Here is a 16,511-nt window from a genome sequence, read left to right as displayed (position 1 = left end):
AACCAAGGTCACTGCGTGCCCATTTGAAACACACCCCTGGCTTCCCAAGGCTTCACTTGCTTCTAGCTGGTGTCAATCCAGGTACACTCTCAAATCCTAACATACCTCTTTGTCCCCAAAAGCCTAGTCCCTTCTGAAAACATGGGCCGTTTTTAAGCAATTAAGTTACAGAATCAAGACAATCATCTACTAAGCTGTTTACTCCAAGAAAATAAAAATAGATAGGCCAGTGGAATGTGCTGGGGCATTCTTCTGGCCCCCAAAAACTCCATGTGAAACTGATTCCCTGGTTATTGGAACAGCCTAATTCAATAAGGGCCCCCCTTTCTCTTTTCTGCAGGTTCTCAACAAGCTTTGATGTCCTAGCATGGCCCCTTGAGGTGAACCATGTCTGTCTTTGGAACACTTGCCACTAATCACCCAGAGTGACACCTTGCCAAGTGATCTGTCCTCCACCCGCCCCAGCCTGCCTGCCCTGCCTGGGAAAGTGCTGCAGTGCCACAGACACCATGTAGTAGGGCCGGCTGCGGCGCCCAGTGAGCTGCAATGGTTTTGTACACGACCCCCTTTCCTAATAGCTGTCTGTCCGCCCTCCACGCTGTGTCCTGGGCTCTCATCTTCCCATGTTACTGGCTGGTGGACCGGTTGGTGGCCTCCTTCATACCCACCACCTATGAGAAGCGCCAGAGGGCAGACGACCCTTGCTGCCTACAGCTGCTCTGCACTGTACTCTTCACGCCAGTCTACCTGGCTCTGCTTGTGGCTGCGTTGCCTTTTGCCTTTGTTGGGTTCATCTTCTGGTCTCCACTGCAGTCTGCCCGCCGGCCCTACTCCTACTCCCGGCTAGAGGACAAGAGCCCAGCTGGCGGGGCAGCCCTGCTCAGTGAATGGAAGGGCACGGGGGCTGGCAAAAGCTTTTGCTTTGCCACAGCCAATGTCTGCCTCCTCCCTGACTCACTCGCAAGGCTCAATAATGTTTTCAACACCCAAGCACGGGCCAAAGAGATTGGGCAGAGAATCCGCAACGGGGCTGCTCGGCCTCAGATCAAAATCTACATTGATTCTCCCACCAACACTTCCATCAGTGCAGCCAGCTTCAGCAGCCTGGTGTCGCCACAGGGCAGTGACGGAGCCAGAGCTGTTCCTGGGAGCATTAAGAGGACAGCCTCTGTGGAATACAAGGGGGATGGTGGGCGTCACCCCAGTGATGAGGCAGCCAACGGTCCAGCCTCTGGGGACCAGGCTGATGGAAACCTTGAGGACAGCTGTATTGTGCGAATCGGTGGTGAGGAAGGAGGCCGGCCACTGGAAGCTGATGACCCTGCTGCTGGGAACCAAGCCAGGAACGGGGCTGGTGGGGCCTCAAAGGGCCAGACGCCCAACCACAATCAGCGGGATGGGGATTCTGGGAGCCTGGGAAGCCCCTCGGCCTCTCGGGAGTCCCTGGTGAAGGCACGGGCGGGGCAAGATAGCAGTGGCAGCGGAGAGCCAGGTGGCAACAGCAAGCTCCTGTATAAGACCTCAGTGGTAAAGAAGGCGGCGGCCCGCAGGAGGCGGCACCCTGACGAAGCCTTCGACCACGAGGTCTCGGCCTTCTTCCCGGCCAATCTGGACTTCCTGTGCCTGCAGGAGGTGTTCGACAAGCGTGCGGCTGCCAAGTTGAAAGAGCAGCTGCACGGCTACTTCGAGTACATTCTGTATGACGTCGGGGTCTACAGCTGCCACGGTTGCTGCAATTTCAAGTGTCTCAACAGCGGCCTCTTCTTTGCCAGCCGCTACCCCGTCATGGACGTGGCCTATCACTGTTACCCTAATGGGTGCAGCTTCGATGCCCTGGCCTCTAAAGGAGCTCTGTTTCTCAAGGTAGGCATCCTTGGCTCTGCCTGAGGGCTACACACCAGCGGTCCCCAAGCCACGTGACAAAATGGGCCACAACCCCTGCCAACCTTTATTCTCTGGGGAGCCTCACTCCCTTGATGGGATGAATTGGGAGCAAGACAAAGCTTTTCATGGAACGAACTCAGGGACCCTAGCCTAAGTCCAGAAACACATGAGCTCAGGCTCAGTGATCTGGGACAGTTTCTCAGATCTGAGTCACATTTAATTATCTGAGAGTGGGAGTGACCCATGCGTTGAGGCCCAGATGAGGTTCAGAGTCTCTTGTCCTGCATGTGGTGACCATGGTGATGATGATGGCTGTAATAAGGGATGGAAGAGGAAACAGACCCCATCTCCACACATGGCAGAGACCAGAGTAGAGCATGAATGCAGGCCAGCATAAAGACCACACTAGCCACTGAGACCTCAAGCCTCACTGGCCAGGACAGCCACCCTTCCGGTTATCAGCAGCTGCCATGCCAGGCTCTCTGCCCACCAGCCCTTGGCTTCATATCCATAGTTACTAATTAAAGTGAATCACAATTATTTCTGCTAATTTGGATGCAGTTGGAGGTTTTAGACCATGGTAATTTGGTCATTATCTTCCACAGAGCCTGAAATACTGTGTTGACTTTTTGTTCTCTATCTAAAAGCCACTGTTAGTGAATCTAGACTTTTCTGAAACATCATTTGGCCATTTGATGCAGATGGGGCTTTCTGCCCCAGGGGCAGCAGCTCTTCTGTCCGTGGCTCTTCCCTTTAAAGGTGAGACTTGACTGAGAGGTTACTCAGTAGACTCCCTGTCTAGCCCCAGAGCAGTTCTGGTCTTAAGTAACTGAGCCCAGCCTGTGCAGGAAAATGCTGAGCCAGCGCCTGCTGGAAGTAAGGGTACATTGACTCCCCTGAGCCAAGCAGGCACTCACTTGGTACCCTGAAATGGTTCTAAGGGCAACAACTGTCTTCTTGGGACAGCTTCTCCTCTGTGGGTCTATCATTAATGTTCTTTTTGTCTCCCTTTACCTCATGGGTTTCAAACTAGTAGGCAGATATGTTGGTCCATGCCATTCCAAAACTTTTTTTTTTTTTTAAGCTGGAAAGCATTTGTTTTTCATATCAAACTTGGTTTGCAACATCTTTCAACACCTTGACATATTTTCTTATAGCCAAAGGTTGGGGTAAGCCATGTGGCAAACTCTCTTTACTTGTTGGGGTCCTCTACTGTCAACCTTGTTCCTCGGCTCATACTCCGCCCTTACTGACCCACCCGGAGGGTCCTCCTCATCCCACCCATGCTCTGTTAGTCTTAGTCTTGCCAAGCATAAGCCACTTCACCTTTTGTGGACCCCTTGACTGTGCATGGATATTTTTTGGATCCTCGTCTGACCAGATGCTGCCTTTGAGAGCAGAGCTGGACCCTGTTGGACTAGGATATGACTGTCTCACCACAGAAGAGGGTCAGGCCCACCTGGAGAGGAGCTGTGGACATTGGGAGGATGCAGCCAGCAGCCCCTCCCCAATCACCTCATTCACTGGGTCCTGCTCTCCCAGTTTATTCCACAGACCCTTTGAAGAAACGGGCATCCCTGTGAGGGAAGGGGCTGGCTTCCCTTTGGCCTCAGCTCAGCACAGCTAATCCTGAGCACTTTCTTTAGCAACATTCTGTGCCAACGGGACCAAAGGCCACAGCCTGTCAGTGTGATTGTTTTTGTAAGAGAAACACACACGACTCTGTAGGTCCTGAGGACACGAGGTGGGAATCACCAAGTCCCAGCAGCTAATAAAGCGGATGTTGTAGAGATCACATACCTGTTAGGAGGCAGGGCATGTGAGGCAACTATGACCTTGCTGCTGTGGCGTCCTCCCCCAGGTGTGTTTTTCTTGGCTGCAGGGCTGGCAGGGATGCCTTTATCCTGTCCAGAAATTGGCACAGGGCAAGTGATACTAAGGCAGAGTCTAAAAAGTGGGTGGCTGATCTTGACGAAGACACCAGCAGCTAGAAAGAAGCAAAGAGCAGCGTGCGGAGGCCAATGTGCCCATCTGAGTGCTGTGAGCCCATCTATGAAATGGTATACACTGAGTGTGTGAGGAAGTGCTAAGCTGATGTGTCCATAGCTGAAGGCACAGTGGGAGAAACCTGTCACCTAAGGAACACATGGGCAGCTGTGTCATGCGCCTTCTTGAGCACCACATTCTTTTCTTTTCTTTTCTTTTTATTAATTATAGTTTATTCACTTTGTATACAGCTGTAGCCCCTTGAGCACCACATTCTTAAAAATGTGCTTTTATAATAAGATGCACCAGTGGTCCATGGTTTTACAGAGCTAATTTCCAGAGCAGGGGTGTGAGATGGCTGCAGTCTGGGTCTGGTATATGGACAAGAGCCTGTTACCAAATAGCCAGACACTGACCCAAATGTACTGAGGAAGATTGGCACGCATGCTGGGGGAGGAAGGTAAAGTTGCAGAAATCTGGGGTGAGAAAGACAGGGAAGGAGACCCACTGAGTTCCAGCAGAGGAAGGAAAGAACACGGGCTTGGTGTCTGTGGCTGCCTCCCTGGGAAGTGCCTGGGTCCAACTGAAGCGGATTAATGAGCTGTGAGGAGGGCAGCTGGTGCTCACATAGGAGGGTGCTGAGAGAGGCCACTGAGGAAGGGCCCACCACAGGCCCTGAGGGCTATGCAGGTGAAGGACTCAGGCGGCCTCCAGCAGCTCCTGATAAGGGGGCCTGGGAGAGGCCTCAGGTGGCGGGGCGGGGTGGGGGGGTGGGGGTGGGGAATGTGTGGCTTGTCTTCAGAGCTACAGCACTGACAGGGGCTCATTCTTGTGCTAGGTTACACATGAGGGGGCAGCTGAGTTGTCTTTGGGATATACAATTAAGATCCCCATTTTTATGAAGCCAGAATTAGAGTTGGCCTGAGTCACCTGCTTGCTGAAACAGGCCCACCCAATGTAACTCTGCCCTAGTAAGGAAGGGGTGTGTGGGGGGGGTAGGTTAGCAGAGGGCATGAAAGTGGCCACTGTGGAAGGAGGAGAAGGATTGGCCTCATCCTGAGTCCAGCCCATGCCCGGGGTTCAGACCCAGGGGACACAGGCTAGAACTCTAGTCTAAGACTGAGTGACTGCAGGAGACCATGTCCCCAAAAATTCATGAAACAACAGACCACGAATCCAGATGGGACAAAGAAGGACTAGCAGAAAGCTTGCAGTGTCCAAGGCCCTTCAGTGGGTACTAACTTTGATTTCAAGTAGGAGAGACAATGGGAGGTCAGGCGGAGAGTGTGGTCAAAGGAGGGAGGGAAGAGCCACTACATGACAGTCGACAGAAGACTAAAAGAAGAATGAAGTTGAGGTCAGAGCACGTGCTGCTTATCGGAGGGACCAGAGGTAGAAGTCCTATTAATTCTGCCTTCTGTGGACACCCCCCCCACACACTCACACACGCACCACATGCACCACACGCACACACACACACACTAACACACGCTCACAACTGATGATAGTGACAAACAAATATTAAAAAGACTGAAGGTTAGACTGGGCACAGTGGCACATACCTGTGATCCTAGCACATGAAAACCAGAGGCAGGAGGATTGCTGTAAGTTTGAGTTCATCCTGATTTATGTAAGTTTCCAGGCTAGTCAGGGCTACATACCAAGATTCTGTCTCAAAACAAAACAAAAACCCCTGAAAGATGTGTAGGTGGATATTCCAGTCACCTGGAGATGCTGAGGGACTGGGGAGAAACTTGCCTGTGGCTTGTGAATGTACCCCCTTACATAGACTGTACTCCTTACACAGACTGCTGATAAACATGTGACACCGTAGGCTGATGGTTTCTTCTTTTTATTTTTGGGGGCGGAGGGGTTGTGTTGAATATCAGTTTCTCGGTAGACAAAGCCCTGGCTGTCCTGGAACTCACTTTGTAGACCTTGAGGCTACAAAGTCTGTACAAAGGCTGACCTCAATTCACAGAGATCCACCTGCCACTGACTCCCAAGTGGTGGGATTAAAGATGTTCGCAACCACTGCCTGGCCAGCTGATGTTTTCTTTCCACACCTACTTCTATAACCAGCCAGACACTTCTAGGAGCAGGGCATTCCCTGTCTCCACCTGGGCCATAGCCAAAGTCTAGTCAGGAGCCTGGCAAAGAGCAGAATGGTGAGGGCTTGAGCCGAGGGCTTTGAATGTGGCCTGGAGCAACAGTGACTGGCTGGCAGCAGTGCTGACACCCTGCCTTCCCCCAGGTGCAGGTAGGAAGCACAACTCAGGACCAAAGAATTGTTGGGTACATCGCCTGCACACACCTGCATGCCCCACCAGGTAGGTCAGAGCCTGGGGTTTTCTGGGATGGGTTCAATACCTGGGCCCTGGCTGGGGTCCAGGCCAAGTGTCACAGTCTGGTCTCTGTCCCGTCTGCAGAGGACAGTGCCATCCGGTGTGAACAGCTGGACTTGCTTCAGGACTGGCTGGCTGATTTCCGAAAATCTACCTCCTCGTCCAGCACAGCCAACCCCGAGGAGCTGGTGGTGTTTGATGTCATCTGTGGAGATCTGAACTTTGATAACTGCTCTTCTGGTGAGACCATACTCTTCCCTCTCAGGTCTGAGGCTCCAGGAGAACATCATATATCTCCAGGCACAGGCACAGACTACAGCTAGGTAGTCTGAGAAACTTTCAGGTCCTCATGAGTGGATGTGAGGAATTTAGGAAGACTGCTGTATCTGCCCCACACTGAAGTCCTAGCATGGGACAACCCACACACTGCCAAAAGAGCAGAGGCCTCTGGCTAGAGAGCCCTAAAAATTGGACAAGGGAGAATCTTCCAGTAACACTGGCTTAAACTGGGCCAGGAAGATGGCTCCTCGGTTAAGAGCACAGGCTGTTCTTGCAGAGGACCAAGTTCAATGCCCATCACCACATGGTGATTCACAACTGTCTGCAACTCCAGTTTCAGGAGATCCAGTGTACTCTTTTGGCCTCTGCAGACACAGCGGTGCACAGACATACATGCAGGCAAAACAAGAATATGCATAAAATAAAACAGATCAAAAAGATTTAAAAGCTGGCTGGGCAGGCAAAAGCACCAACCTGATGACCTGCACAAAAGCTGTTCTGTGACCTCCCATGCTTGCTGTGGCACATGACCTCCCCACACTTACACACATACTTCACACACATACTCACACTACATACATGAACATACACACACTCATAAATATTTTAAATTTAAAAAACAAAACAACTACTGGCTTAAACTATTGGGCTATGCTAGGTATGGTAGCCTATGCCAACAGTCTCAGAACTGTGGAGGCAGAATCAGGAGGACTGCTGCAAATTTGAGACCAGCCTGGTCTACACAGTGATTTCTAGACCAGCCAGGGATACATACATCCTTGTTCCAAGAAACAAACAGCAAACAAACCTTTTAGGCCAGAAGACTAAAGTCAATCATGATGTTTTAACTGGTTTAAATCTGCTCTTACAAAGACCTCCTTTGCAGTAAGAGTAGCTTCGAGCCTTCCTTGGCCTGGAAGCCTTGTGGTTCTGATACTCCTGCTCCCCAAGGAGCCTATGGATAGGGTGGAACTGGGAGCCTGTGAGTTCAGGCCTCACCTTAGAACAGGAAACCTCAGGGTCTTACCTGGAGTCCAGGATGGTGCCTTATCTGGAGGAAGCAGGTAAAAGCCATTACAACCTTTCATGGCTAGGAAGGCATCTCTTGACAACATTGGCAACTCCAGGGTGGGCAAGGAGACTGCAGTCTCTACCACAGAACACACGTCGCAAATCACAAGCACAGAATGATTTTCCTATGTAGCCGTAGGGGACAGCAAGGCTGTCAGACCCAACACACCAACTTCTGCCCCAGCACAGGTCTCTCTGTTCTGCTGGTGACACTCTTGGCACAACACATGCAAAAAGAGGCTTTCTCAGGAGACCCTAATCCAGTGACCTTCCTTCTGGCCTGGGGAGTCAAAGGAAGCCTTTCCTAGTCCAGTGAGTTGTCAGGACACATGGTTCTCTGAGCCACGTTATATCCATTCCTCCCCAAGGGCCAGGTGTCCAGATCTGGGTCCTGGCTGCAGCATTATCCATTTCCTACCAACAGTTTGCCATGGAATCTGGGGAGGCTTAGAACACAGAGATCAGGGTATGTGTTGGGGCACATCCTGAGAACATAGAGAACCAGTGACAGATGAGCAACAGTTCGAACCATGGGACCATTGAAAGAACCATAAACCCAGAGTGGTTACCTAAGAGATAGGAAACTAGTAGCATATGATAGGAGTAACTGGAAGGAACCAGGGGACAGCAGGTGCCCCAGGCCAGGCAACTGCCACATAGCATTTTCTCCATTCCTCCCACAGATGACAAACTGGAGCAGCAGCACTCACTGTTTACCCGCTACAAGGACCCCTGCCGCCTGGGGCCTGGGGAGGAGAAGCCCTGGGCCATTGGTAAGCAGGGGGCGGGGCTTCCAAGAAGAGACCACCAGATCCTGATCCCCAATGAAGGGGACATGCTCACTGCAGCTGTTTGGAAGCCCCCAAAGTCCTGGTGTCTCCCTCCATGGAGGTCACCCTTGAAGCTGAACCCTGCTTCAGTCACCACTCTCCACCTTTGTCCCCAGGTACCCTGCTGGACATAAATGGTCTCTATGATGAGGATGTGTGTACCCCTGACAATCTTCAAAAGTAAGTGCCCGAACTACTACACTCTGGCAGCGACCCCAGATCCTAACCAGCCCCGAAGTTGTAGAGAGATGGATACAGGGCAGGTTCTAGGAGGGCCAGCTTACTCAAGGCCCTAAGGGCTTCTGTTTATCAGGAAGCCCTTACACGGGAGAGGGGACAGCTGGGTGGAGGCTGTCATCACCCTCATACTTTAGAGATCTCAGAGGCTCATGGAGTCTGGAAGGGACAGATCCTAAGCCAGCAGTCAAGCTCTAGACTCAATGAAAAAGGCTCCTGTTGAACCTGCCTCATATAGAAAAAGGAGCCAGAATTTCAAGGATCAGGTCAAGGCCCAAGCCACAGAGAGCTGCTGGATGAGAGGTGTGTAGAGCCCCGTGGCTTCTACCCACCAACTAGACAGATAAACATGAGCGGAGAGCACACACACAGACTGTCTTGAAAGGCAGTTCTACCTGGCCAGCTTCATCCTGGAATACAGCAAGGCGTTCCAGGGAAAAGGCCAGTAGCAGAGCGGGTTTATAATGCACAGCCTGAGACTGCAGCCAGCCACTGCCATGGCTCCCTGCAGCTAATTCAAGCCAATTAATTAGATTATAGACTAAATTTGAAACATCATCCTATGCCGAGAAAATTATCTTTTCATGAGATGATGATTAAAAAATGACTATCAGTAACTCATTGATGCTAGAATTAATTATAAAAGCAAAAGACAGTAATGGATTATATCTTTGAGCCATTAACAATGCTCTGAATGTCATTAGTGTATTTATGTTAAGGCTGATAAAAACCTGTAAAGAGCCATGTTTACTAGCCTGGTCTCTCTGGGCACTTAAATCTACCCAGTGTTAACCACCCGGAGGCCTGGCCAGTGTCTCACATGCCAGCTCGTGACCTGAACTTGCTCTTGGTAACAGGGAAGGGGTGGCCTACGGGGGTCCTCAGTTCTCCCATAGCTGCTCGGGCTCTAAGGGGGAAGGCTAGAAGGAACTGTGCTGGGCATGTAGGTACCCCACGAGTGTCCTGGCTCTGAGAAATGGGACAACAGCCCATTCTCCCAACTCAGGGGCCACAGCAACCACTCATCTTACAAAGAAGATGGCACTCGGAGGTTTGGCGACAACTGGGCCACATCACTGCTTAAGGACAGACCCATAAAGCAGCTGAGACCATCCATGGAGTCCTCTCCTGCTTCCCTATTTAAGATTAGTCCCTGCCAATCCTAAATAGTCATGGAGCTCCCGGGGGGCGGGGGGAGTCACTGAGGCTCAAACAAGCTCCTATTGGCTCAAAAGAGAAGAAAGGTCAGGAGAGTGGTGTTCCCAACATGGCCACAAGCCAGGAATGAATGACAGAGTATAGAAAGGAAGTGGGAACTGGCTAACCCCAGGTAGAGGCATCCTGTGATGGATGTTGAGGGCCTCAGCTCATTAGGAACACTTCCCTCTGGCCAGGTCCTTTGTGGAGTCACAAGACAGGGTTAGGGTTAGATCTTAAACCCAGAGGTTTGGTCTCCCTTTCTCCCTCTTACATTGTGGAGAATATGGCACCACAGGCCAAGGCTGGCACTTCAGCTTGTTTCCTTTCTGCCTGACAGGGTCTTGGAGAGCGAGGAAGGTCGCAGGGAATATCTGGCCTTCCCCACCAGCAAGAGCCCAGGGGCTGGGCAGAAGGGGCGGAAGGACCTGCTGAAGGGCAATGGCCGCCGCATTGACTACATGCTGCACGCTGAGGAGGGGCTGTGCCCTGACTGGAAGGCTGTGAGTCTGAGGCTGGGCCCTGCAGCTGTGTACAGTACTTTGAACCCAAACCCCAGCCCGTGCTCCTTTAAAATGAAAGCCATCATTTTCACAGCCTGAAACTCTCTGGATACACTCTGTAAAACCCTAACCCGCTTGGCCCCACATCTGGAACCTCCCACCCAGGCTGTCATTCCTTACCCTAGAATTCCCCTTTATAGATCACCCTCTCCCTGGATCTAATCAGAATGTTTTTCTACCCCTTTTCCCCAAACCAGGAGGTGGAAGAATTCAGTTTTATCACCCAGCTGTCCGGCCTGACCGACCACCTCCCTGTGGCCATGCGGCTGATGGTATCTGCAGGGGAAGAGGAGGCGTAGGCCAGCCATGCCACCGGCATCTCAAGCAGTGGGGCCTCTGCCAGCCCTTCAAGCTGCAGGCCATAGGCTGTGTCCCCTCCATTGAGCACCTAGTGCTAGGGGAAGGAGGGCAGGGAACAGGGAAGAGCCCGTCAGTCCCCTGTGAGCCTGGAAGCCAGGCTGCTCTGTGCCTCTGGGCCATCTCTGAGAACAGAGGTCTCAGGCCAGCCTGGGAGCCCCTGGCTGCCGAACCAGTGCCATTCTTTCCAATCACAATTTTCTACAGAAATACACAGCACAACATAGTTTGTAACCCGAGGGTTAGTATGAGGACCGGGTTTATGTACTCTTTGTATCTCTTCTCCAGCTTTGTCCAGGGTTCATTACTTTTGTCTGCTGCCAATGTTGTCTCGCATGCCTGCACCCTCGCATGCACGCTGCCCGCATGCCATGTGCCACACTGTAGCACCCAGACCCCTTGCTCGGGCCTCACCTAAGGCCAAACTCCAAACACAATCAGAACCAGCCAAAGAAGCACTTCCTGGGCACAGCTGCCAGCTCTCCACCTCCAGCTTGGTGGGGACATGAAGGCTGTCCTTACCTGCCAGCCCAGGGCTCTTCCCAGGGTCTTGCATTCAAGGGCGATTACATTTCAAAAAGAAAACGTTAAACAAAATCACTCTCTACTTAGGGTCTGTAAGTCACTGGGTAGAACTTTGCTCTTTCCCAGCCCACAAAGCAGGGTCCAGCTGGCTCTGGCCACCCCAGCATCTCCTGTAGACTGACACTGGCTGTGGGGCCGTAACAGGAAATCCAAGAGGGCGTCACTTTTGTACACGCAGGGGACTCAGAACATAAAGGGGGGAGGGTCTGATTTTGAAAATGACAGGTTTTTAGCTTCTTCTCTTCTATCCAACATGTCCTCTTCTGTGGGCCCCTTGGGTTCAACCTTTTCCTGAGGACTTAAGCTCAGGAACCTCTTGCCTGCCCCCAAGTCAGGCTGCAGCTCTCGCCTCCCAGGCCTACCCTTCCTTAATAGCTACCCCAGCCAATGCCATGTCTAGGAGGGTTCCCCGGAAGAAGCAGCAGGAAGCCAAGATGTAGAAAGTGGCTTCTTCACCAGTGCAATGCTCAGGTGGCCAGCCAACAGCCACTGCTTGTCTACAGCAAGGCTGATTCCAGACTCCACCCAAAAGCCACTGTGGCCAGAGCCAGCCCCAAGCTCAGCACAGTAAGACTGCTAGAAGCCCACTGTTCTCCACCTTGTCCTGCTCAGGTGCCCAAGACAGCACTGACTCTGCTGACCTACCTTCACAGAGCAGAGGCTGACCCCTGACTCCAAAGGGAAGATGTCCATCTCAGGCAGGTGAGCTCCAATTTGACAGCCCTGCTGGTTTCTTCAGAGTGCTCTGATCTTGTATCCAGCCTAGCTCAAGGCCAACTCTGCCTGGTGAGGATGGAGGAAGCGTCAGGGCCCTGCTGTTGGGACCTCTAAAATGCTGGGGCCCTAAAGCTGTGCCTTGTCACCCACTAAGTAGCAAGAAGAATCAAGAGGGGCACACATTCAACAAGATGCCTGGCCCTGTGCTGGGTGGCGAGCCTTCGGAGCATGGCAGCTTGGCGTGTAATACTGGTGATACTGGTCTGGCTAAACCTCTTAGCCAAGAGAGCCCTTCCCATGCGCCAGTGTCTAGAGCGAGGGGCAGCCTTGCTGGGTGCTCTGCCTGCCCCTCTTCTGTCAGGGCCTGACCTCCCAGGAATCTAGGAAGGCCTCGTGGAATGAAGGCTCCCTATTCCTGAAAACAAACAGGATTCTGTTGATGCAGGGTACCACTGGGCAGGCCCAATCCTTAAACCAATGGCACTGTGCACAAGGAGAGTAGATGAGGCCAAGGCCAGGATCCCTAAACCTGGGTTACACCCTTCTCTCCTTCCCAGCTCCCAGGGCGGCCTTGGGCAAGTCACACTGCCCTGTGCCTCTGTTCTCTTCTGTGATTACAAGGTCACCTCTACAGAGTCAGGTACTGGAGTCCAGAGGAGGGACGCCTGCCTTCTAGCTCCCCCACACGTCTCAGCACTGAGCCCATGACCATCTGCCACACATGTCATTGTGGTTTGCCTGTGGACTCAGGCTTGTGTACTGCCAGGCCTTTCTATTTCAGCTTCTAAAGCAGCAGCATTGCCAGGATTCCAGATTCTGTGAAATCTGGGGCCTACATGGGGCAATCACAGGATGGCCTGAATCCTAATCATGGCTCTGCTGCCTGGGACCCCTCAAGGGAATTGCTAGATAAGTGCATTAGCTTAGGAAGGACCATTTGCTCATCTTTATTTGTCCAAAACCACCTGGAGTTTTAAGTATAAATATTAACCTTGATGCTTTTTAACTATTGTATTAACTTGCTCAGATTTAGAAATACTGTTTTAAAAGAAAAAGAAGACACTTTTTTAATTTCTGTATTTTTTTTTTTTTTCTGTATTGTATCCTCATGGGACATTAGGGGTTTTATATGGTAAGACACCTAAGGTTTTGGTAAAACATTATCAAACATATATCCAGACGATTCTTCCCTAGAAGAAAAACAATCTGTATGGCTGATTTAAAAAAAAAAAAAAGTTGAAAAGAGGTGGATTTCTCCTTTATGGTGCTTGAAAGGAAGGATGGAAAATGAGGAGAAAATAAAACTGTGAGGCTCAAGACTGGTGTTCTCATTCTGTATTATTTCCATGATAAAACTGGAGAGGGCCTGTTCATTTCCAGCACTGACCCCAGCCTACGGAGTTTGGAGAATGACTATGAACACATAGCCCACGTCTACCTGAAATGCCGGGGCCTGGGCCATCTGGGCTCTACTACGGAGTCCCTCACAAATCACTTTAGAACTGACAGGTCATTAGCAGGAGTATAGGTGAGAAGAGGTGAGACAAGGCTGTGGCCAACCCGGGAATCTGCACTTTCTGCTTCAGCAAGGAGAGGCCATCACAGCAAGGGCCTTCAGACAGACAGACAGACAGACAGACAGGAAAAGGCTACTCTCCTAGTTCTCTTTCCAGTGGATTCCCATGGGGAACTGCTCGAGGATGACCTCTTCCCTGGCCTGTAAGCAGCAGCCTGGTGTCCAGGACTTAAGGCTTACCAGGCAAGCTGCTGGTGTGCACTGAGGCCAGATAACCAAATGTTTATGAATGTGGCTTGGTACAGCTCCTTAGCAGGCAAAGCCTAGTCCTCCTGACCCAGGCCTTCCCAGGGACACAAAGCCCCATGGAGCTCCCTGGAATGCCATTCTCTAAGCAGAGACCTAGAAATTCCTTGAAAGCAGATAGGCCAAGTAGGTTCCAGCTAAGTGGGCAGTCCTGCATTTGTGCTAATGAAGGTTATGCCTCAGTTCTTCTCCAGGTAGAACAGGAAGCATTATTGTGCCAGAGCCTTCTCAGCACTCAGAATCACAAACCATTATCCCTGGTGGATTCAGAACTCTTCCACTGGTCACCAGTCTATATTGCCTGCCACGCTGATGCTGTGCAGATGCCAAGTAGGTGTATGCAAGGAGTAAGTTCCTTGGCTTTCCTTCCCCACTGAGCCACAAGCCATTCAGACTCTGCAGCCTGTTAGCCATTTTATTTCTCAACAATAGATGATCAGTTCAAGATGTCTGCAAGCCTAAATGCCATGGTGATGTCTCCAGTGAGGGGGTGAAACTCTACAGCATAGCTGACTGACTGAGGGCCATCCAGAGGCAGTGTGGGATCCAGTGTGGTGCTGAGGAAGTACACAGCTTGCTTGCAGTGGGGGTTCCAGCAGCAGTTCCCCTGCAGGATGAGCAGCAAAAAGATGCGAAGGGTCCCTGGCACCCAGACCACCTTCCCAGCCCACGTAACTAACAATGGGAAGTAGCCTGGGACACCTGGGAGTTATCTGCCCTGAAGGGCACAGAACAAGGCTATTCAGAGCACAAGAGGGAACGGGTGGCTCTAGAGCAGATACATACTCTGGGCCTGGTGCCCACAGTACTACCTTGTCTTCTGCAGGGTTCATGAGGCCGGTGCTGACTGTGCTGTCTGGAGTCAGCTGATATTCCATCCAAAGGACAGCCCCATGGCTCTTCCCGGGTCTGGGAGGGAATACAGAGCCCAACTGTCACACTGACACGGAGGAGTCCAACTAGCACACCCTTCTGCTGTCCTGAAGCCTCAACCTTTCCCATGCCTTCCAATCAGGAGTTTATGTGCTCCTTACACAACGGTAAATAAATACTAGACAGAGCCAGAGCAGCCACACAGCTCCCAACCACACACTCCTCAGAGCCTGAGCACAGAAACCTCTGAGCATGGCTGTTCCTAGGGGCTGGCAATGAAGAGTTCCTGGGCAGTGGCACCTACCCTGTCCTTGGTGCTTGTCCCTGGTGCAAAAAGCTCTGAGATTTGGAAACTTTGCTCCCTTAGGTAGGAGACAACATTCTACTGTGAAGGGAGCTGGAGCTGGGTAGGGTCTCTCCCACACCTTGCAGCAAGCAGCCCTCCCTCATCAATCCTGACCTGCTTTAACTCCCAAGAGAGTTCAGGAAAATGGGCCAGTGGGTAACCATAGTAACCAAACTCATGTTTGTCTGCAGCTTGACACAACAAGGAGCTGCAGGTGGGGAGGTAAGCAAGGTCCACTCAGTTCTCCTTCACCTGCACATGCCCAGACACTGTGGGACCCTCCACAATGCAAAAGATGGGTGAGATGGAAAGACATATCCTGAGCCAAGGATTAAGAGTCTCTAGGCTGGCTGTCCTTCACAACTGTGTGGCTGATAAGTGCCCCTACTGTCCTCCCCTACAACTCCTGTAGTTTCCACTCACCTTCTCAGCTCCATGGAGCCCTTGGCACACACAGGCTGCTGGGGGATGGGTTGCTGAAAATCAAAGGTCAGGATCTGCTGAGGTTCGGAGAGGCTGCGACAGGGGTACTCCCACAATGGGTGGGGTTCTGCCTCCCTGCTCTCTCGGAAATCCAGGGAGCGCTAGAGAAGAGAATATGGATTTGTAGAGATGAACTGCAGCCAGCCAGGGACACCCACATTTCCACGGCCCAATCCTTGGCAACTGCAGTTACATGGAGCAGCATGCTGTCATTTAACACTGGGTGCCTGGTCATCACAGCCAGTTACTCCCCTGTCATCCATTAGAAGGTCACTTTGCCTCCCCAAACCTCAGCTTTCTTTACAAACAGGGATGGCAATGCATACTCTTGACCTATTCTGAGGACCAAATGACTTTGTTGGGTCAGGGGCATGCACTCCCTTCTCACTGATCCTGCCTGCTACCATGACACCATCCTGATAGGGAGCTCAGAAGCTTTGGGAGATGGACATGTAAAGAAGCAAGTCCAGTGCCCAGGAAAAGCACTAGCACCTATTCAAGAAGAGGCTGTGTGGGCAGAAGCAGGACAGGGATGCTGCCCAGAGGTGACACTAGGCAGTAACTGGAGGCCCAAAGACTGAGAATAGAGCCTAGAAAAGAGCCAAGCAGGAAGGCGAGGTGGTGGTGGCAGAGAGAACTCCAAGGGGTTGGGTATGATCCTCGCCTGCAGGAGGATGGGCCTTGTAAGATGAACATTTCCTTGGACACCATGTACAGGAAGACTCGGGTAGAAGAGGAAGGCGGCCATAGAGCAGAGGCTCTGACAAAGCTGGCAGAACTGGAGACTCCCTGGGTCCCTGATGGGGCAGCACTGGAAGGGGAGGCACAACTGGCAGCCAGGTCCAGATGAGTAGAAGGCTGCAGCACCGAGGAACACCTCCTTTTCTTTCTTCCTTCCTTCCTTCCTTCCTTCCTTCCTTCCTTCCTTCCTTCCTT

At 51.7% G+C, this 16,511-nt stretch overlaps 2 protein-coding genes across 8 annotated transcripts in view; one reads left to right on the top strand and one right to left on the bottom strand.

Annotated features, from left to right (window-relative positions):
* Smpd3 (sphingomyelin phosphodiesterase 3) overlaps positions 1-13,368 on the top strand; it is an 83,063-nt gene extending 69,695 nt beyond the window's left edge. For all 5 annotated transcript variants that reach the window (XM_055621153.1, XM_055621152.1, XM_055621151.1 and 2 more), the window contains 7 exons: positions 341-1,863; positions 6,125-6,200; positions 6,300-6,455; positions 8,249-8,338; positions 8,512-8,575; positions 10,170-10,332; positions 10,590-13,368. In XM_055621153.1, the coding sequence (XP_055477128.1) occupies positions 547-1,863; positions 6,125-6,200; positions 6,300-6,455; positions 8,249-8,338; positions 8,512-8,575; positions 10,170-10,332; positions 10,590-10,691 (1,968 nt within the window). In that variant the 5' untranslated portion in view covers positions 341-546 and the 3' untranslated portion in view covers positions 10,692-13,368. The remainder of the gene's footprint in view (positions 1-340; positions 1,864-6,124; positions 6,201-6,299; positions 6,456-8,248; positions 8,339-8,511; positions 8,576-10,169; positions 10,333-10,589) is intronic.
* A 902-nt stretch (positions 13,369-14,270) lies between these two features.
* Prmt7 (protein arginine methyltransferase 7) overlaps positions 14,271-16,511 on the bottom strand; it is a 59,910-nt gene continuing 57,669 nt past the window's right edge. For all 3 annotated transcript variants that reach the window (XM_055621144.1, XM_055621143.1, XM_055621145.1), the window contains 3 exons: positions 15,516-15,676; positions 14,686-14,782; positions 14,271-14,480 (listed from right to left, as the gene is read on the bottom strand). In XM_055621144.1, the coding sequence (XP_055477119.1) occupies positions 14,310-14,480; positions 14,686-14,782; positions 15,516-15,676 (429 nt within the window). In that variant the 3' untranslated portion in view covers positions 14,271-14,309. The remainder of the gene's footprint in view (positions 14,481-14,685; positions 14,783-15,515; positions 15,677-16,511) is intronic.

The sequence above is a fragment of the Psammomys obesus genome, unplaced genomic scaffold (assembly GCF_907164565.1).
Source record: "Psammomys obesus unplaced genomic scaffold, mPsaObe1.curated_primary_1811, whole genome shotgun sequence".
Lineage (NCBI taxonomy): Eukaryota > Metazoa > Chordata > Mammalia > Rodentia > Muridae > Psammomys > Psammomys obesus.
This window is presented reverse-complemented; position numbering and strand designations above follow the sequence as displayed.